The sequence below is a fragment of the Cololabis saira genome, chromosome 5 (assembly GCF_033807715.1).
Source record: "Cololabis saira isolate AMF1-May2022 chromosome 5, fColSai1.1, whole genome shotgun sequence".
Lineage (NCBI taxonomy): Eukaryota > Metazoa > Chordata > Actinopteri > Beloniformes > Belonidae > Cololabis > Cololabis saira.
In genome coordinates, this window is record NC_084591.1 from 20,287,659 (window position 1) to 20,309,917 (window position 22,259).

Genomic DNA, 22,259 nt, shown 5'->3' on the forward strand with positions numbered 1-22,259 from the left:
CTTTTTTTGTCAGAAATGATAATGTACCACTATCCAATGTGCAGAAAATATAATTCAGACAATTTCCTTACAATCAGTTGTCATAATTGAATAGAAAAAGTTTAAGAGTTACCTTGTAAAACATAGGATGTTTATCACAATCGAAATGACTGCTGATACCAATAAAAACCATTGTGTTTAGGTATCAGTCAAGGTTCCCTTCATTGTCTCCAATTAATTCAAAATGCTGCAGCAATACTTACTGGTACAAAAAAGTACAATCACATCTCCCCGGTACCTGCTTCCCTTCACTGGCTTCCTGTTGAATTTAATATTGATTTCAAAATCTGACTGATCACCTTAGAATTAGATGGTCTTGCTCCAACTTAAGTCTAAGATTTGTTGACCTGGTATGTTCCCTCCAGACCACCGAGCACAGATGGTGCCCTTTAACTATCCCTGGATCACAAAGGTGACAAAGGGAGATCAGGATCAGATGCAGAACATCCCAGACATTTTAATGTCTCTCATTGAAAGTTTCTTTAAGGGAATTTGTTATTGTCTGATGAATGTATTATATACAGTAGTCTTTCTTGCTAGTGTCAGAGTTACTACACTAGCAATGTTTCAAACATGGTTAATACCTCCTGTTTCCCTTAAAAAAATATATTTTGGTGTTTTCTTGATGTCAGAAGACAGATGAGGAGGAGCTACATCAATATTCAGGGTTCCAGACAAGGAGAAGCACAAAGTTGCATTAACCTTTTCATGCATAAAGTTATAATGAAAGTTGATAGTGAATGGTAAATGGTGAAGATTTCTAATTTCATAAAAGTATTCTCTCAATGCTTAGTCGGGTGTCCTTCCACTTAATAATCCAGAATGTAGGGCAGCTTTTTCCCGCAAATATTCTAAAACCATATTTTCTGGTGGAGTATATGATTATATCCAGCTGAATTAAAAGATTGATATTCTGTCACTATAGTCTTGATACATGTAGAAATGATGAAATTAAGTCAGTTTTTTCCCTGCCCATCTGCTCCAGCTCGTGTGCTTGTCACACACTTAAACTCTCTGTTGTAGAAAGAAATAGACCAACGCAAAAAGAAAATTCCGATATTTTATTGGCTCTCACATGGTGATGGGGAACCTGAGGAAAAAGCCACACATCTAGAGGTAGAGTATACAAAACCCAAAAACCTCTGTTCTGAGTGCCGACCACCGCAGAAGAAAGCGTCTTAAACCAGAAAAAACATAAACAAACAAACAAACTAACAAAAAGCTACAGCTCAAGCATATTCAGAAGGACAGAAGTTGACCACTAGATGGCGGTAAAGTCCGTTCAATATTAAACACTGAACCTGTCGGCTTGCCTTGAACTTTCCAAAATCATTTTTGCAAAGGGATTTCAACATCCAGATAAATAATCAAGACTTCAGTCTAATGAGTTGTTAGTAAAATTTGAAACTTTTACATGAAAAGGCAGGATAAATGTGCTGAATTTCATCCCAATGGAAGTTAAACCTTCAATTTGGCCGAGAAGTTAAAGGGTCAAAAGGTTGAGAAGCTTTCCTATTAGATGCATTTGGAGCAAATATTTCCAGGGGCCCTCTGACTGGCTTCCTGTAGGACATCATATTCACCGATTAACCTGGCATATGTTTTTTTTTTTACTGTTGTAGGAAGCTGGGGTACCCGGAGAAAACCCAAAGGCTCTTGCCAGCATTAGAAGGAGCAGCATTTTTGCTGCAGGGCAACAGTGCTAACCATGAAACCACCATGGTGCCCAGACAGGAACAATGAAGAGTCATAGCAGTTTTTTGGTTAGTGGTTAAAGAATGGGACATGATATCATAACTCCTGTGTTGGTAAATATGTTGGTCTGTATATCTTTCTTTTTTTCATTGTCATTTTTTAGGGGTTACAAAGTGTCCTTAATATGGCCTACTTTTTCCACAGTTTTTTTTGTAATGGCAGTTCTGTCTTTTCATGTTTACTAATTTGTCATCTTCAACAATCACTATACAGCTGCATTTTTTCGACAGGCCCAAGGATGTGGTAGCCTTGTGGCTACAGAAGGGGGCTAGGGTCTAGAGGACCCAGGTTCAACGCAGGTGAACCACCATGCGCCCCTGAGCAAGGCGCTTAACCCTAACTACTCCCCGGGCTGTAAAAATGACAGCCCACTGCTCCAAGTCTAACTAGTGATGGGTTACAAGCAGAGGACAAATTTCGGTGTGTGTTTCGATGTATACTGACAAATAAAGATTATTATTATTATGACCCTATAAAATCCACTTACCATAATTCCTGCAGTGCGAACATAAAAAAGGGTATAATTCCTCCAAAATCATGAGACCTATGAAAATATTCTAGCACTCTGTAAGCAACTAAAGACAACCCACAACTAGCAGCAAAAAGGGAAAAGTGTCAATAGAAATGGTGTCGTTGTGAAAATGTTAATTCTAATGTTGCTTATTTTTCAGCAACAAAGTTTCAGGCATTCTGATCAAAAACAGATCATTAGTCTCATTTAAGTAGGAATCATGGCATCAGCTTCATTTGAGGGCTTGCCTTAGATCTGTGAAAACCAACTAACAAAATGTATATGACCAATGCTACCTGTTAACACATTACCGATGTACCTCCTCCAAATTTGTTAGGGCCTTTCTGACCTCTGCAGCACATCAGCCCGGCTTTTTCTATCTGTCTCTGTTTGGTATCTCTTTCCAGGACTCTTGTAAAAAATGTTTTTTGTACTTTACATAAACTACTTGTTTGACTGGGCTGAGCGCATCCTGTAGCATTTCTACTTGTACACATTAAACCCATTAAGATGTTTAGATTAAAATGTTTTTTCTTTGGACTATATTACTTAGTGACATCCTTCCTGCCTCTCTTTATTTTAACTTTGCTCCACCTGTTATTTCTTTGAAGGCTTAATATTAAGAATAGCTTGGAGAATGTAATTCGTCCAAAACAAGTTGATATTTGTTGCTTTATTTGTATATCTCGTCTTCAATAAGTAAAAAAGTACTTATCTTGTCCATATGAGTAATTAAAAAAAAAAGTCCCCTAAATGTAGGAAAAATACCTTTACTGAGAAATCTTTTCAATTTCTCCTAGCTGACTGAGAGAAAACACTTGGTACACAAGTTAACTGTGCCTCCTTTTTCTTCGTATTGTGCAGTGCCATGTTGCAAATAAGGGGTTCGAATTAGCGTATGCTAAGCTATAATGGTAACTGATATTACTTTACATCTATTCTTAACAAATCTCTTCAAATATCCTCCTTTCAAGTGTCATAACCAAAATTACACTTGAAACTAGCGCTGCCAGAGCTCTGACGGACCGCAGCCCCAGCCTGCCACTGCTTGTATCCAGAGCTAATTGACTGCAGGTCCCAGCAGACGTGTGCTTGGACGAGTCCTGCAATAATCCGCCGGGCCTCCTGGCTGCTTAGCCGACCAACACTGGAGGGCCTGAGGAGCTGCCAGTGAACATTTGAGCTCTTGTGTCAAATGTTTCAGTGCCAAAATCAGAATCAGCCTGTTTGAAAAAAGCTAACAGCACAATTAAACTTAAGCTCAGAAGCTATGGTCAGGCGTCAATACAGAACTAAGTTGCAAAAATTATTACAGCTAGCCCTTGGCTATGTCAGATGCCAATGAAAAGTTCAGGCCCTTAATTATACAACATGAATTACATGATATAATTTAACCTGATGCAAACAAACAAAAATCACCCTATTATGGACTATGGAGGTAAAGCTCTGGCCTATTCTCTTCTCTGCTGTAGAGTCTCCCAAGAAACAATTTTGATCCAGGCTCTAAATATACAGGTATATATTTCTGTGAGAAAGCTGGGTGTTTTAACAGGTAGTCATGAGGACTGCCTTGCTTTTGGAACCAGCTCCCAGTGGTCAGTCAAGGAGCTGCAGATTTTCTTAGTTCTTTGTTGGCATCAACCTGGACGTTCCTGTGATGTGCTGCCCCCATGTGGCCAAGAGTGATATTGCTTCATATTTACCACAGCATTTTAAACATGCACCAACACTTCAGTTTTAACGTAAATAGTAAAAGCCTTTTTGCACATATTCAAGAAACTAACTTTTTTCTCAGCATTTATAGATATAAAAATCTTATATAACTGGGTGTCAAGAAAATCTCATGAAAGTAATAGACTGTGGGTATTTCAGAGTTTAGATCTATTGAAAGCAAACAACAACTTTTTCCCTTTGTATGAGTCACCACAGTAGATCATCATAATCATTTGGCATTGGTTTGAAAGTCCTCCTGACAGCCCTCCAAATGTATCTGTTATTGAGATCAGCACTGTGAGTGGCTGGAGCAATATGGGCAATGTGGGGTTCAGTATCCAATGATCAATCCCGTGACCCTCTGGTTGGAGGGCAACCAATTCCACCCACTACACCATGACCGCCCACTGTGGAATCAATCCAGAGTCTCAGAAGAGGCATTGAAGGAATTGAGATCCAATACAGAGCAATTATTACAAATCCTGTCCTAACCAGGTCTTCAAATGTGTTAAATAAAACCTAGGATGAACAGAAACACATGACATACTATCTTTATTTTTTTATTTTTTTTTTTTAACAGAAACTAGTTTATAATCCAGAAGCGTTCTGATGAAAAAAACTAATACAAAAATTAAAATGTCCTAAAACTACCTACATTAACAATAATGTATAATCATTCTAATCTAATCATCTGTAAGATGTTATTAGTCCTCACATTTAGATGAACTTTTTAAGTCCTACATACATACATACATACATACATACATACATACATACATACATACATACATACATACATACATACATACATACATACATACATACATACATACATACATGTAGCAATATAGCGCTTCTGTGAAATTTTGTGACCAAATTATGGCCCAACATCTGTCCAAATGACATTATTCCAGAAGTCGTGTAATCTGTACGGATGCAATTATGCAAACTCTTTACGGTACTGACATGCTCTTTTTTAATTAATTGATCACTCATCACATCTGCATATCATGCATTGTTGTTCAACTGAGGGTGTTTGCAGTCAGACTCAAGACCTGGCAAATACGAGACAATTTTTATTTTGAACTGATAAAGAAAATCGTCCTTTTTACTTTACGTCTCATACAGTTGTCTTGATTTGTTTGGAATCAGCCAGCCAGCAGCCTTTTAGAGCATAAACTGGAATATCAGGTTGATAACACATTTGGAAAAAACAAATAAATTCAAGTTTATCTCAAAACCTAAAGTTGGGTAATCCAAATTTTGGAGTTCACCTGAAGTTCAGATGCATTTATTGAAGAGGATAATCATGTTGGAAGAGATTCTTACTTCAGTCCTTCACTCCTGTCTACAGCTGCCAGAAGTCAATGTTTTATTTCAGTCTGTGCTGGAGGAACATAACTTTCTTCCTGTTTTGTACGGCGGAGAAACAACATGTTTATACCTTCAACCTTACTTCTGGGTGCAAAATAGAAAATACTTTGTAGATCTGATGGGCAGAAACCACTGTCCATCAGTGGTTTCACAAGGCTTAAGGCTTAACAAGGGGGGTGTTTAGTCACAGAGTGAACAGTTCTGAGTCGCCCCAGGAGCAAAAACATCCTCAGTATCATCTCCACGTCCACCCATCACAAATCTTTTCTTCACTTTCCTCCTTTTTCTTTCTTCTTATGCTTCTTTTCTATCATTGCACTCTTTTCTGTCTACCTTTTTTTCTTATCACTTCTACTTCTCAGTAAAGACTAAATATTATCTAGAAAAAAAGCAGTGTTTTGATTTTCTTTTTCCTTCTTTCTTCCTCCTCTTCTTCATCTTCTTATCATAAAAGGACGGGCTCACGGAAAACTAAATAAAACATGAGAACCATTACACTGCCAACAGGATGACTGTTTTTTATCAGAAGATAGAACAAATTTACTTTATCAACACTTCATTGGTATTTTATTGCAGTAAACCAACTAATCAATGAGAAAAACTGTATCTGAGTCAATACAGTCCTGAAATATTCTGTTGTGGTGATGAAAGTTGAGGAGAATCTGTAAAGCTTATATGTGTTTTTGTCTCAAATGTCTGAAAATGAAGAAAAAGGTGGATTATTATCATTTTTATTCTAAAACTCTAAATCTATCTATCTATCTATCTATCTATCTATCTATCTATCTATCTATCTATCTATCTATCTATCTATCTATCTATCTATCTATCTATCTATCTATCTATCTATCTATCTATCTATCTATCTATCTATCTATCTATCTATCGTATCTGTATATACCACAAAAGGTGTGTTATTCTACATTGTGTGTGTGTGTGTGTGTGTGTGTGTGTGTGTGGGGGGGGGGGGGGGGGGGGGGGGGGGGTGGAGTTGGGGCTTCTTATTAAAATGTTGTTTTAACTTCAATGTGATCAGGTGATCAGTAACAGAACGTTTGGAACAGTATGAAGGCTTACGTAATGACAGGACTATTGTGATTGTCTCCGTTTGGTTTTTTTTCCCCATCAGTGCTTTTCAGGTTTTGACAAATTAAAACTGTTTCATGGGAAAATACTCGCCTCCTTAGAATAGCATTACAGTACAATAACAGTCTCCTGATGAAAAGTTTGGCAAAGTTTCAACTTGTTTTCAGTTGTCTCGGCTGACTCGATGCGACAGTGTATCCAATTCAAGTGTACATTGTATTTGTCCGTCCCACTTTAACAAGCATGACATGAAAAAGGGAAATGCTAATCGTTTAGAATCACAGTTGCATCATTGAACAGGCCTGTAATCTCCCTGAAGGTTGTGAAATGTTTACAAAGCCTTATCTACTGATTTATACCCTGAAAAGGGACTTCTTTTTTCTTTTTTTTTTAAGCCAGAAGGTGCTTGGTGGTGGACTGTTAAGCAGGAAACCAGAGAAGTTTGTTTCCCATCTGACCCAGAACTTCCTGTAGCAGTTTTGTTTGTAGTTGCTGTTTAGTTCAGCCTGCGTTTAGTTTGGTGGTTTAGTCCGGGCATAAATTTTGAGCTGGAAATCTGCCACTGAATTCTGTTACTACATCGCTTAGATCTGCAGTCTTCTTCTGCCCAAACGGCTACAACCCCCTCAGATGTTCACAATGTTTTATCCATCTTGATTTCCTGTCAATGTGTTACTCATTCACAGAAAAAACACCCAATATTTATCACATATATACGCTCTATTTTGAATGCCTTTTGTGTACGTGATGTCAATACAATCTAGCCATTTAACCCACGCAGAGCTGATGCCACATGTGATGCTGGTACCTTTAAAGTCTGAGGAAATTTGTAGTCAACGTTTTCAAAATGGAAAACAGTGATTTTTATTAATCTTTTGAATTTCTGTAAAAATTAGGTGAAAAAGAAAAGAAAATGAAAGATGAAGCCTTAACCTGTCAAACGTTTTTTCTTTAATTCCATGTTTTGTAGTTTGATGGGCAGTTTTAATTTCATCACAATACTTTCAGATTCAAGATGGCTTTCTTACACAATACTTTGCGTTAAATCAAATAGAAAAGAAAAGCACAAATGCACCTCCCAGATAGTCTTTCTTTTAATCTTTTGCTTCTCTACGTTTTTAATCATCTTTAAGTAGAACGTTTAGCTCCAGCGTCGAATGTGACCACTGAAAGTGAACAATACCACAGTTACACTGACCAGATATCAGACTTCAAAAGGCCTCGCCAGCATGCGGATGGGACGGAGATGAAACACCAAAACCCACACAGACACACAGACACACAGACACACAGACACACACACATACACGCACACTCACGTACACCCACACACATACACAACGAGCAGACAGAGAAAGAGAGATGAGAGATGTAGGCCTTGTCGGACAGCTGAGATATAGCACAAGAGCCCTGGGGAGTTTCAGGGGATTTCCACGGAGGGACTCGGACACGTTGTCTGATTTACACTAACACTTTGGCTAAACTTATGATAAAAGTTCACAAAAGAAACATTGCTTTATCAGACTGTATCCATCTCTGCACTGACCTGTCACTTTTTTCTGCTTTGTCTCTCCATAAAAAAACAAAACAAACTAGAATGCTGAAAATAAATCGTATGCCCTCAGCCGGTGTTGATGGTCGACTTTGAGATGTTTCCGCCATTAAATCGAACACAAAAACATTAACAAAGTGGCAACTTTTGACCTAAAAATTAAACTAAGAGTGATTTAGGCAGGATGAGAGTACTGTAAGAAAAAAAGGTAAGAAAAAAAGCATTTGAGAGTCAGAGAAAAAAAACACATTAATTTTTATCTTTTTCCTCTGAAAGGAGAGGCAAGGAATGCAATGAGGAATCTGGTTAGAGATAAAGAGAGGAAAGTGGATGGTACAGTACTGTACTGTGTACGTTTGTGATTGTGCAACTGTCTCTGTGTTTTATTGGATGGATGGTAGAACCTAAAACTCACTGTCCTGTCCTTTAAACGGGTTAAATTCATTCGCATGAAATTAAAAAGTGCTCTTTCAGCAATAAACAGTGCAGAATGTGTGTTAGTTAAAACACTTTGCTGGTGAGCTACACGAGCAACCAAACTGACAGGAGGATCTAACATTAAAAATCATTTTATGACATACTTCAGGGCAGTAGAACAGTTTTAGAAGTGCCTCTTTGTGATAGTGAAAATATGCAAAATGGATATTACTTTTAGTGTTTTACAGCGACTATTATGGGCAGAAAACTGTTCACATGAACTGCTTGAGGGCTTCAATACAACAGCACTGGATACATGTGATAAAAAAAACTCCAGACACAAATAAATAAAGACAACAAAGACGAACTCAGTGTATTAAAACAATCACAATACATTTAAACAAACGGAAACTATAATTTTCAATTATCTCACATTTTTGAGTACGAAACGTTTCATTGACATTAGCATTTTTTTTGGTGACTCAAACAGTAATACATATCAGAAAAAAAGAACATATAAACAAGTTCTGGATCTAACCAAAACCACAGTCTGGTACATATCAATTAAATTACACATTTCACTGCATGGAAAAAGCTTCATTCCCATGGTGAAGAAGTATTATTTACACCTTGATGGTAACGTCCAGCCACAGAGCCAGCGTGACCCAGCAGAAGTATTTTAAAGCCAGAAAACGCTGCCAAAGTCCTGCGATATTTACACACCATAGAGACATGAGCGAAAGAAGTTAGATCCAAGAACAACAAAAAAGAACAAAAAAGTCTCCACGTTATTCAGGAATTAAAATGTTCAGCTTTTAAATACCTTAAAGGACTTTTTGTGTTTGCTTTGTACACATTGCAAACAAAAACAAGTCCTTCATTGGACTTTCCCCCCCCCAAATGCAAAATAATATTATTTATTTATGATGAAAAATGTAAAATGAATAGAAAAAGGAAGAGAAGTTGGTCACACATACAAGTACAGAGATTGAATGACACCTCTCTTGTCCCAAAAATGATTCCAGTGACACGAATTTCTGTCAAGAAAATGAAAATAAATAAGATTTTCCCAAAGTAGTTCCACATTAGTTATTTACAACGGATGAAGAGGCGTCAAGCTGCTGGAGCATGTGTGTAACCAACGGTGACCCTTGACCCCACACAACATCGTGCAGGTGGAGGACACTAATGGCGGTCAGGCTAAATGTCACATTCAGCGGAGACGGAAACTGATGTGCAAAGATTTACAATGATTAGGGAGCCTTTCAAGACTCCTGCCAGGAGGAACACGTGAAGAAGAAAACAATTGCTTGGGTGTGTATACTATTTTATTTCACATATTTACATTTGCTGGAAACTGCATTTTGTGTCTTCAGAGACATATTTAAACTCAGATCTAACTGATTTTTCCAGTGGTATGTTGGCACTGGTTGAATGCGTGAAGACGACAATGTTCTGTGGTTTGCGTAATGTCACTGAAGCCCACGAAAAGACCAAAAACATCCGGCACAGCTTTAAACGTGTCTTCTAGATGGGTAAGTGTGAGTGTTGAGATCTGCTGTGCATTGGTTGTTTGACAAATATTTATTTTTACCTCACAAGCAACAACCCGCTACACAATGTTTTTAGTTCCTACTTGTCTTTGTTTCCAGGGGCTAGTTAAGAATGTAGCACTATGACAATAAGAAGAGAGGCTGCGTCCAAAATTGCATAATTCCACCCTAATGAGTATGCAAAATGAGTATGCGAGATTTTTTAGTGCGTCCGAAACATTAGTACGTACTCAATAGTATGCTCTATCCATACTCATTCCGGAGACATTTTTTTAGTGTGGATTGATGGACACTAGCCGAGCAGAAACTTCCCACAATGCAATGCAGCAGTGTTTGGTTGCTAAGTGATACGTATATGTCATAAGTATAATATTAAGTATAATAATATTATAATATAATATTAATATTATAATATTCGTATATAATAATATTATATAATGTAATCTTGCTTCAGCCAGAATAAACGGGAAATAGCGGAGCGGTGCTGCTACTGCTGCTGTGACACGTCACGTCCTCCCAACGGCAGGAAGTGACGTGTGCGCTCTTAATAGTGCGTCCAAATTAATGCATACTACTGATATTTACTCAAAAGTGTGCCGAACTTAAGTATACTTTTTAGTATATACTGTTTAGTATGGCATTTAGGACGCGTCGAGAGTCTCCTTTTATTATTGTTAGTAACAATGAAATTCATGTTGTGCTTTTTTGCCTCTCAGGGACTATTGTTACTTATGAAGGGTGAGGAAGTGATAATTCCTCTTCTTTGTTATTCCTACTGAGGCCTGACATCAAAAAAAGTAAATCATACAAATGAGTTTTTAAAATAATATTCCAGATTAATACGTCTATTACTAAATGGTGAAGAGTGTAAACTCTCGTTAGGGAACAAATGATGTGAATTGAAAGAATGTAAGAATTAACTGCAATTTTAAGTCTCTGATAAGACACAAAAGCATCATTCCACTTAAGAGTTAAACCAAGGTCATTTTAACTTCACGTGTGTAGAAAAGTGAATTAAAAAGGATTGTTTGTACAGGCTGTGCCAGCATCTTAACTCTGTACAAACTGACTGCAGAGCGTTGAACATAAAACAGTTAACAGACACAAAGGGAAAAGTTCATGGCCCCTGCTTTCAGAGAACTGGAGTTCATTTTGACATTGCTGCTTACTCTTTGAGTTAAGCCCTTCTAAATTTAAAACTCTATCAGTTCAACACAATGAAAGTTTACACTCACTACTGTCCAGTAACAGACCTGGGGTTGATTTAACTCAGGAATATTCCCGAAGGTGCTTATCAGGGGCCAAAAGCAACTTAGAGTATCACAAGGATTTTTTAAACGTGACAGTTTAGTACGTATGTGAGGTAAACACAAAGGAATTTAACTGAACAGTCCTGCTACGGACAAATGGAGATGATGCAGCATTTCACTGGACGAGGAACGAGGACTAATTTTCATGAATGATGGAACTACGTGGTGCATTCGCTCCCCTCAGCTGTGTTTGTTGAATTTGGTCTTTTCTGTGGGATATATTGACAGTAACAAACATACTAAGTAATGCCCATTTTGTGTTTGTTTTCCCCTGCAAGACAGTGTGTGTTTAATATTAAGATGAAGGAATTTTTCCTGAGTTTAGGCAGATCTGCATTTAGCTTACGTACCAACCCAGTTGCTGGCAAGAATTGTTGGGATTGTCTGTCTCTGCAAACCAAGGATTTGCTTGCTCTGTAACACTTAAATTACACTTTTGCAGGATTTTTTTTCAGCATGCAGTAATGTGAAATGATGGACGTTAAAGTAAACCAGGACCCTTCGCATGGGGGGGGGGGGTAATGTACTGTGTCTAAACTTGAACACCTTTTTGAATAAAGCGGCTATTATGAGCAACAACTGTGTGTAAAGGTGTGTTCACAATGCAGCAGCAAGCTCTGCAGCTGCTGTCCAGTGCTGAGAGAATAATTTCATGTAAGAGCACAAACTTTCAGTCTGTAACAGTTCAACAATGTGGAAGATGATGCACAGAGCGAGAATGCACACAAAGCCAACAGTTTACTACATGTAGGTGTCATAAGAGAGTCTGACACACGACTATTTGGACGAGTTGGTACAAGGGCAGATGGCATTACATATCTCAGAGGTTCAGAAACAGTTAGATTTAGTATACAGTGTGCATTAAAAACAACAACAACAAAAAAACCCCAACAAACAAACCTTTTCAGTCCAACAACTGAGATATGCACTGATGGTGATATAAATCTAAGAACTTTAACTGCACCAGACTGAACAGATGATGGTGTTTAGAGCTTGGATGGGCAAAAAACAGCAAAATACACAGATGTAGCCATCATGGTTACATTTAAAACTGTTACATGGGGCAAAAAATACAAATAAAAACACCTCATATGGAAAGCTGCAGCTTAGTGAGGTTTCTCTGGTGCATGTTGTGGTGTCGCACCAGCTCGTCGCTCCGGGCAAACTTCTTCTGGCAGTTCGGCCACCGACAGTTAAACGGCTTCTCGCCTAGAAGAGATGGGTGTAGAATGAAAAGAGTAAAGTAACAAAAGACAGGGAAGAGTTAGCACAAGGCCAATTTGAAAATGAAAATAAAATTAATATTCGGACTTTGTTCTGCTATATTGAACATATATGTAGTTTACTGTAGCAAAACGTATATACAGCAATTGTAACATGTATAAATATCGAATGAATGAAGAAGAAATGGAAAAATAAAAGTTTACGCACTTGTTTTACCTGTATGAGTCCGTGTGTGTGTCTTAAGGTGGTCAGATCGAGAGAACTTTCTCTGACACGTCTCGCATTCGAACGGTTTAACTCCTAAACACATGTACAGTGAACATACGCGCACGTTCGTCACACAAACAGGCAGAGTTCACACAAAGACGTACAGAAAAAGACATGTTCAACAGGACACACACACACACACACACACACACACACAAACACACACACACAGAGGGAGACAGAAAAAAACAGTAGAGCAGAGGCCTGCAGAAAAAGCCATTCCAAAGTTTGGCCAGCATTTAGCATCTTCTTCTGAAGGAGCTTGTTTCTGAGCACTACTGTGTACAAATCGCAACCTGCGTACTTCAATGTCAAACCAAAGCTGTCATGCAAACGGGAAAGGGGACGGACAAGGGGGGAGAGAGCAAACGGCTGGGGGAAAAAGAAAAAGAGAAGAAAAGGAAAGATTGACCAAGGCTGAGTGAAATCCATCAAACCTGTGTGCCTCCTCTGGTGTCTCTTAAGCTGATCAGAGCGGGAAAATCTACGGCCGCAGTCTGTGAACTCACACTGGTAAGGTTTCTCCCCTGGGCAAAGAAAAGAGAGGTTTATTCCAAGTATAACGTTAAAATACCTCTCTAAGTGAAATAGATCACAGAAAACACACGCAGGACACTCACAGTAAAATGATTGATATTCACATAGAGATAAGTGAAACTGTCCAGATCTACTGATTCTGTGTCCTGGGACACCATTTCCCATTTTGTGGTCATTCCCATGGAAATAGAGGTAGCTGCTGTCTTGTATCTGTTCCAGAGCTTTCTGAATGGACTTCATTTTTGTTTCTGGTTGTTTATTTTAGCTTTCAGTTGTCAATTGGATAGGTTTAGGTATTAAGAAAAAGAAACACTAGGTTGTTAAGAAAACATCATGGACTAAAATCTCTGCCACTGTCTTCTCGTTTCCATCACCTCTAGATTTGCACAAATCCCAAATATTGCAAAGGAAAACCTGGAATGGAAACGGCTCTAATTTGAAATAAAACCTTTCTATGCTTTTACAAGGTGGTTTTTCAGACATGTCGATAATCCGCTTTATTGTAAAAGTGTAATGGAAACGCTTTTTGCACATTTGCACGTCTCTGGCTTGTTTTTTAATGGATGGGTTAACTCTGTTAGTCAATCCTCATCTTTAATATTGAAATGACTACTTTTGACTCTCGTGTTTGTTTTTTTAGTCTTTTGCCATTGCTGGGGTATATTAGCTTTTAAGTCACATAAAAATAATGGAATGAAAGGTTGCATCTGATTTGACTTATTTTCTAAAATGGAAATTAATTTCTGGAAAAGGAGAAGTGGATTAGGGCAATGGGAATAACAGAATACTGTCAAAGGAAGAAGGAACGCATAGTTGACACCAGGAACACTTCTTGGAAAGGTGTGCAGACACTTCATTGGCAGGTAATCCTATAATAAATACAGTATTACAACCCGTTTTCCTGTTTTGACTGGTCTCACCTGTGTGTTTGCGGCTGTGCATTTGCAGATGGGACAGCTTGAAGTAGCGCTTGTTGCATCCTGGGTAGGCGCACATGAACGGACGTTTTTCACTGCTCTCTGACCGCACTATGGCCGGGGCGATGCCGGGCACCCGCCGCACATCCTGCACACACACACACACACACACACACACACACACACACACGCACGCACACACACACACACACACACACACACACACACACACACACACACACACACACACACACACACACACACACGCGCAGAGAGTTTTATTTAAAGCTAAAGCACTCAAAGCAGAACTAACAAAAGCTCTCTGAGGACATCAACAACTGAAGCAGTAAATTGTAATTTAGCAAACAGCCAATTAATTCTGTGCTCCGTGCTAATAATTGCATGTGATCTGTCTGGTATCCGGGGATCATTTCAATAAAATAGTCATTTATTCATGAGATGGGAATTAGTAGTAAAATGACCCCAGACTGACTGCAGCCCATGGGGAACTGTTAGTCACGCTTTTTAGGCAGACCTCGCTCCAGAGGACCTCGACCCCCACCCCTCCAAACACACTGCACGTCGCTGGAGGAGATCAACGTGAAAGAAGACTTGGTTGGAGAGTCAATTCAGCTTCTGATATTTGTGAATCTGCTGAATAAATGGAAATGTCACAGTGTTTTATCTGTTGGCGTTTGCCTTTTGTATTCTAAGGCATTTTTACACACACACACACACACACACACACACACACACACACACACACACACACACACACACACACACACACACACACACACACACACACGCGCAGCAAAATCCTCCCTTATCTCTCCTTTTTTCAATGTCCCCACTTCACTCTTCCCACACTTCCCTCTGTCACTTTCTCTTTTTCCATCTCTTCCCTCCATCTCCTCCTCCTTCCAGCCATCTGCTCTTAATTTCCACAGACAGTGTGGGGTCAGCCCTGTTGTAGTTAGCACTGTTAGCAGCAACAGCTGCAGAGTGACCTTCTGATAATCACGATGAAAACGGCACAAATACAAAGTATAAAGTTCCATGTGTGATGGAGATCTGCACTCCACAACATGCCGTGTGATACAAACTAATGGAATAAAGACATAAAACATTAAATATTAAATGTACAAAACACATCTAATGTGACTCAGGTGTACAACTAATCAAGAATAGATATGTGTGAACCTTTCTTTATGGCGTTGTAAGGAATATTACACACTGCATGTAAAGGTTTCTTCAGAGGTTAACAAAGTAGTCTGAAATAACCAGATGACTCACATAACTCCAATTCAACCCTCTTCATGAGAGACTGTTGTAACGATTGTGTGTTTGTTCTGAATGATACAGCATGTGTGTGTGTATATATATATCTATATATATATATCTATATATATCTATATATATCTATACGGTTTTGCTGGTTACATTCATAACATGTTGGTGAAACTGAAGGATGTCACAAAATTAAACTGAAAGTTAGCTGTGATTCCTGATCACAGGACTGAATTTTCAACACATTTTCTTGTTAAAATACTGCAAAGGCAGTATTAATGTAGAGCGAAATTCCACAGCTGTCAACTATATTGTCATTGGCAGTGACTGTGAATTAGCGTAATCTCTGCAATAAATATGAAGCAAAGCCTTGCTTAACTCAGTCTATTACCTAAGATGTTAGCCGCTCTTAAATTATACTTTAAAAGCTATAATACTGAGATATTGTTTATTCTTTTGTCCTAGACCAGACGTTTAAGGAAAAAAAAAAAAGGAACCGAGTGACAAATGAAACAGAGCCCAGAAAGAAAGATCTCTGTTGAGGAGTAAGAGCAGGTCTGGAGAATATCCTGCTCCCTGTTCTTCAGAGCCGCTGACAGACAGTAATTAAAATCTAATGATTTATTAACATGAGGATCCTCATATGGAAACTATATTACTGCTCAGTGTTACCTAGCGTGGGTTTCCCCAATGAGAATGCCCCAGTGAGGGAAAAAACCCTAACCTGTGTGTACAGAACATGCTTATGTGTCTATGTGAAGCTGTTTGTGTTTATTCGTTTCTGCTCATTGTATCTCATCTTCTTGAGTCCACTGAGTCATGCTCTTTTCAGTTTGGTAACACAGGTCTTGAGTGACATTAAACACGGACAGCAAAGAGTGGTTCCAGTAAGTTCGTACGAGACCTGCGTGACCAGATGACCTGTTGATGTTACAGACAGTTGTACAAGAGCGCAGCAGTCGGTTCCCACCTGAATCCCCCTGAAGACTCCGTGTGTGTGTATGCGGTACTGCGTGCTGCAGCTGTACACCATCGGGGTGCTCGGGTCGCTGTCGTAGCCTGTTGCATGGCTGCGGACACAGAACAGAGATACAAGAGGTCATTACGGAGAAATCAACAGGAAAACTGATAACAATGAACCCTTTTATCACTATTTGAAAGTGCGGCCTCAAACGGAAATGGCTTAAACGAGTAAAAAAAAATCAGCTGAGAAGAAAAATCTAAATTGTAGAGTTTTCTCTTCTAAACAGGTGTAAAAAACACACGGACTCTCTCTGACAGTGCTGCAGACAGGTAGAGCATAAACGCGTCTCAGCGAGCACACCGATAAGGTCAGGGAGGCCACATTATTCATACATGTTCACCTTGTCACATGCAGCCCATAATGCAAAGCACAGACCAGAGTTCACTGCTGATGTGACCTGTGTTGATGTATTGGGCTACTTTTCCCCCTTTTTTGCCAGAGCGCTGTAAATCTTGGTTCTGTGATTCCTCTGATTTTGTGGATGCTTTTTTGTTCAACATTCACGTGTAGAGGTTTTACTCTGACTTTCTGCAACGGTAGACTCTGCTATAAAATTAAATTGCGGATGCCACAGAGGTTATTGATCACAATTCATAGCACAGGTCGTATCATGAAATCTTGAAGCTCTTTGGCCGATTGCGGGAAACACGTCCGTACCTAAAGAAGTGATGCAGGAATTCCCTGATCTCCCAGAGAATGAATCCCGATGACAACAGGGACCACAGACTACATTGAAGTCTGAAGTTTGTTTCCTGGTTTGAAAATGGAAACCTTTACAAGTTTCTTGAGCTTTTTTAATGGTCAGGTCTGAGAGCAACAAAAGTACTTGATAAACTTTTTTTTAAGATTTTTTTGGGCTCTAGTGGCCCTTTATTCAAGTTGCAGACAGGAAGGGGGTAGAGAGAGAGAATGGGGATGACATGCAGCAAAGGTGTGCAGGCCGGGATTCAAACCTGCGACCGCTGCAGGAGGACTGTAGCCTCAGTATATGAGCCGCTTGCTTAACCCACTGCAACAAGCGGCTCATTCTTGATAAACTTAACTTGGTCCACAAGTTTAGTGAAGGACAGATCTAAACGTCTTGAATGTGTGGCTGTGGTTTTTAGTTCTAAGCGCTATTTAAGAGAGCCTATTGTTTATAAATCATTGTCCTATTTCCTGTAACCTAAATAGTAGAACAAGGGACTATTCCCTATAAGTAATGTTCATTTACTATAATTACATACCATAAATAAACATAAAACACGGGATTGTGTCAAAGAAAGGTTTTAATCCTCTGGTTTCCTTAGCAAAGCAGAAAATATTATCACTGTATTGGCTCAGTATTTATTGGGAGTTGAAGTGTACCGTTGAAGTGCCTTGAGATGACATCTGTCATGACATATGAATAAAGCTCAAATGAATAAAGTTTATTTGGCATGAGCTGAAATATCATTAGATGGACATACCAAGTGTTGAAATCTTTCATGCTAACCGAATAAATTCTCAAGCGACTGATGAAATACAGTCATTCAGCTGTCCTATTAACAGTCTGTCAGACTTTTTTTGTTGACGAATGTAATCGTAATTAAATGTTAATTTATATGACTGTTTTAAATTAAACTGAATAGCAACCATTTTCATCAGAAACTGATGTTAAGTGAACAATTTGTTAGGGAAATTTGTAGCTCAGGGAAAGATCCACATCTAATCCCGCTGAGTGATATGATATGCATTCAAAGAGCCTCCGCACATAACTGAAGGCTCTTTGACTCTAGTTATTATGGGAACCATGACGGCAGAACAGGGAATGTTTTTATTCTTAATCCCACTGACATGTCTGCTCTAAGTTTTATATAGTTTGCTTCAGTAGGCTTGATTATTGTAACAGCATCTTTACAGGTTTACTTAAAAGTCAGTTAAACAACTGCAGCTCACTCAGGACTCTGCTGCTCCAGTCCTCACTAAGACCAACAAATACCCTTTTTCCACCAAACCGGTTCCAGGGCTGGTTTTGGGCCAGTGCTGAGTTTGGAACCTGGCTTTCTGTTTCCACTGACAAAGAACCGGCTTCGGGCCAGAAAAAACAGTTCCAAGGTAGCACCAACTCTTTGCTGGGCTAGAGGAAAGAACCACTTACGTAAGTGACAAATGAATATGGATGCAGCAAAGCAGCTGTGGTCTGTGGAGGAGACAACCTGTCCTTTAGAGATGTGCTCCACAAAGTCTGTATTAGAGCAAATACGTTGTAGTTGCTTCAACATTCGCGCCAACGCAAACGCAACCACGTAACTGACGTTTCCAGCAACATATCTTGCACGCTTGCAGTGGCATAATGACGTCGCTCCCCTTAGCACCCAAGCTATGGAAAAACAAACCGGTTCTCAGCTGGTTCGCAAGTTGAACGAGTAGTGAACCAACATCAGCACTGGCCCAGAACCAGCTACTGGAACCGGTTTGGTGGAAAAGGGGTAAAAGTGGACCACATCAGTCCAACTCTGAGGTCTTTACACCGGCTGCCTGTCCATCAGAGGACAGATTTTAAAGTTCTGATGCTGGTCTAGAAAGCTCTGAATGGTCCAGGACCAGAATACATCAGGGACCTTCTGACCCAGTATGAACCTTCTAGACCCCTCAGATCGTCTGGATCTGGTCTGGATCAGTTTCAAGAGTCAGAACCAGACATGGAGAAGCTGCATTCAGCATCTATGCTAAGTAAATTGGGTCTAAATTAAAAAACATTACTGAATCAATGAATTAATTCATTGATTCATTATCCATGTACATGTTGGCACATGTTTTGTTAGGCACTACAGGGCAGATCTTCACAAATACTACTCAAGACTTTATTGTATAAAAAATAAACATTGAGTTTACTTTATCCTTACGTAGACATTTCTGGGAATGCAGCTGGAATGAACTATCACAGAGTTGAAATATGCATTTGCTTAGACAAGGTACTGTGTGATTGTATCAGGGCCCTTGGAAAAGGTCATTACTTCTTCCTAATTCATGTAGGATGTACATTAAGATTTTAGAGCAACATTTGCTGCCTTCAAGATCAAGTCTTTTTATGGGACAACCATCATTTTTGTTTCCAACAAGACAACTATCCAAACCATGGCTAAGGAGGAAAAGGGAACCAGCACTAAATGGGCACAATCCTGATGTGTCCCAAACAGAAAATGTTTGCATTGTTGCAAAACTAAGAACAGGTTTGTAGGAATAATGAAATAAAATAACAACTGAAAAACTTGTCAGACAAGAAAAGGGGACAGTTGCAAAGAGGCAAAGGCGTTACAGTCCCAAACCTAAGAAGAAAAGAAAATGTGTTGAGAACCTTAAAAGCAAAAGTGAATGTGTGAGAAATTCAAGTTGAAAAAATTAAAAACAAAGGGATCTTCAAAGAAAAAAATATATAAGTATCTGTTTTTTTTAAATCCTGTATATTCTAGTGTTTATTGAAAGTATCTTATAATATCTTTGGGGATGGAATAAATTGTGTGGGAAAAAATGTTATCACTTTATTTTATACACAGAAGAAGAATATTCAGAGTGAGGATACATCAAGCATGGATGGATTGTTGATTTACACTCATTTTACATCAAAGGTAGAATATTTGAGTATTTGTTTCCAGGTTAACCTGTTTAAACATGGCTGTTACACCCATTTTCATTATCAGGAATATTGTGTTTAGTATGAGTTCAATGAGGGATAAAATTAACGACTGGAGTTACGTTCAGGGTAAAAGTTTGTAAACTATGACAACATGATGAGATGGCACACATTTTTTGATAAATACAACTGCTGAGAGTAATTAAGCAATTTTTATTTTATTTTTTAATATAGTGCAAGAAATATGATAGAAACTTTGATTTCATGCAGGCTAATGTGGTCTTTTTGGATTTATTGTCTTTGACAACATTGAAGACAAATATCTATATATCTAATATAAGTGACACTGCTCAGACAGAAATCATGTTTGTGAGCTTAGTAATAGTTCAGTGTCTTTAGCTTAAACAATTTAAAAATGAGATGAGTAGACTCAGTGTTATGGACAAGTAACAGAAATGAAACACATCATCAAATTTAACAAGAATGAGAATTTTCCCATATTTAATAATGGTTTGGAAACATATCACACACACCAACATGTTTTAATTCCTTTTAGAACGATCTATGCAGATATATTAACTATTATCCCTTCAACAGTTGTATCTACAAATTTAATTTGACAAACTAAAACCTATATTCCTACTGAATAACCTCCATTCAGATGGTTTAATACACTGATAATGTTTGTGAAATGTCCTCATGTGGGAGTGTGCAAAAGTGAAATATTTACTGCCTCTTGAATTAAAATCCCCACCCCCTTTTAAAGGGCTGCAGAGATTAGGATTTTCATTATTAATAACTCTAAAATGTATGAATGCATATATATAACAGTTGAAAGGGAAAGTATAAAACTTAAACCTATGTGGAAAGTATTTTAAAGTGTAACTCTATTAGTTTTTATATTTTTTCCGTGACACTTGTATTTCTTATCATTTGTCAAGTGTACTTTTATCACTTCTTGCAACAGAAAAACGTAGTTACACGCAGAACAAAACCAGCTCTATGTGACTCCGCTGCCTGTGTCGTCACTTATATCTCCTTATGATAACGCTCAGAAAACAGAGTGTTCTTGTCTATGAAACGTTGCATTTCAGTCTGCCTAACTAAAGGAGGAGGATGGGAGGAGGATCTTTGCATCCTGTACTGGGACTGCACAGCGTAGAGTCAAACACTCATAACATGCTCTTTGTTTGCGTTTCTTTTCCCAGAGACAGTAGGACTGACACTAAAACAAAGTTTAAATGATGCTGCATCCTATTTTTACCTTTTGCACTGCATATAAGTTACCACCGATAATAAAGATACAGTCAAACGAAAAAGTTAGAACCTTTTGTTTTGATCCAATCTATTGATTGATTTAAAACAAGAAGAGACCGTTGCAGAACGTCTATCTGGAATTGTAAGACAATCTGGTGAAAAATTAGGTTGAAAACATCTAGAACAATTACCATTCCTCTCAGGGAATTTACCCAAAGATTAGATTGTGCAATGTTCGAAGGAATGGAAACAAGAGCCCTGCAGACCTCATGGCGCATGTTACTGTAGATGTTAAAGTCTATGACACTTCAGAAAACTGAACAAAGTTCAGTTGTTTTGGAAGAGTTGCCAGGAGTACCCTCTCTGCTGGAAACTGAGGCTCACAAAAAAATGCATTTGAAAAATAAAAATAAATGGTAAAAATAACAATAAAAAAACTTAGTGAAAAGTTTCCTATGTTCAAGAGACCAAAGTGAAATTATTTTGCTCAAATACCGAGGGCCATTTTTGGTGCAAACCAAACACAGCCTCTCAACAGACATCCCTTAGACTAACTGTCAAGCACAACGGTGGAAGGATGATGATTTGGGCTGTTTTGAAACCACAGGATCTGCACGTTTTGCTGTACTTCAGTCAACCATTATCTTCTCCATTTCACAGAGTGTTAGACAGGCAAATATGAAGATAATGGATAATATAGATACAATCATGTGCAAAAGATAGTACCTCCTCTTTGAAGTCAATGTGTTGGTTTGTGTGTCTGTGTGTGTGCATGCATGTGTGTGTGTGCGTGTGTGTGTGTGTGTATGTGTGTGTGTGTGTGTGTGTGTGTGTGTGT

The 22,259-nt window shown here is 38.6% G+C and overlaps 1 protein-coding gene across 2 annotated transcripts in view; it reads right to left on the reverse strand.

Moving 5' to 3' along the window:
• Positions 1 to 10,912: 10,912 nt before the first annotated feature.
• wt1a (WT1 transcription factor a) overlaps positions 10,913 to 22,259 on the reverse strand; it is a 30,730-nt gene continuing 19,383 nt past the window's right edge. The window contains exons 4-8 of one of the 2 annotated variants that reach the window (XM_061722512.1): positions 16,516 to 16,615; positions 14,259 to 14,403; positions 13,239 to 13,328; positions 12,751 to 12,834; positions 10,913 to 12,519 (exon numbers count right to left, since the gene is read on the reverse strand). In XM_061722512.1, the coding sequence (XP_061578496.1) occupies positions 12,398 to 12,519; positions 12,751 to 12,834; positions 13,239 to 13,328; positions 14,259 to 14,403; positions 16,516 to 16,615 (541 nt within the window). In that variant the 3' untranslated portion in view covers positions 10,913 to 12,397. Of the gene's footprint in view, positions 12,520 to 12,741; positions 12,835 to 13,238; positions 13,329 to 14,258; positions 14,404 to 16,515; positions 16,616 to 22,259 lie in introns of both variants that reach the window. The other variant, XM_061722511.1, reaches the window with a different exon arrangement.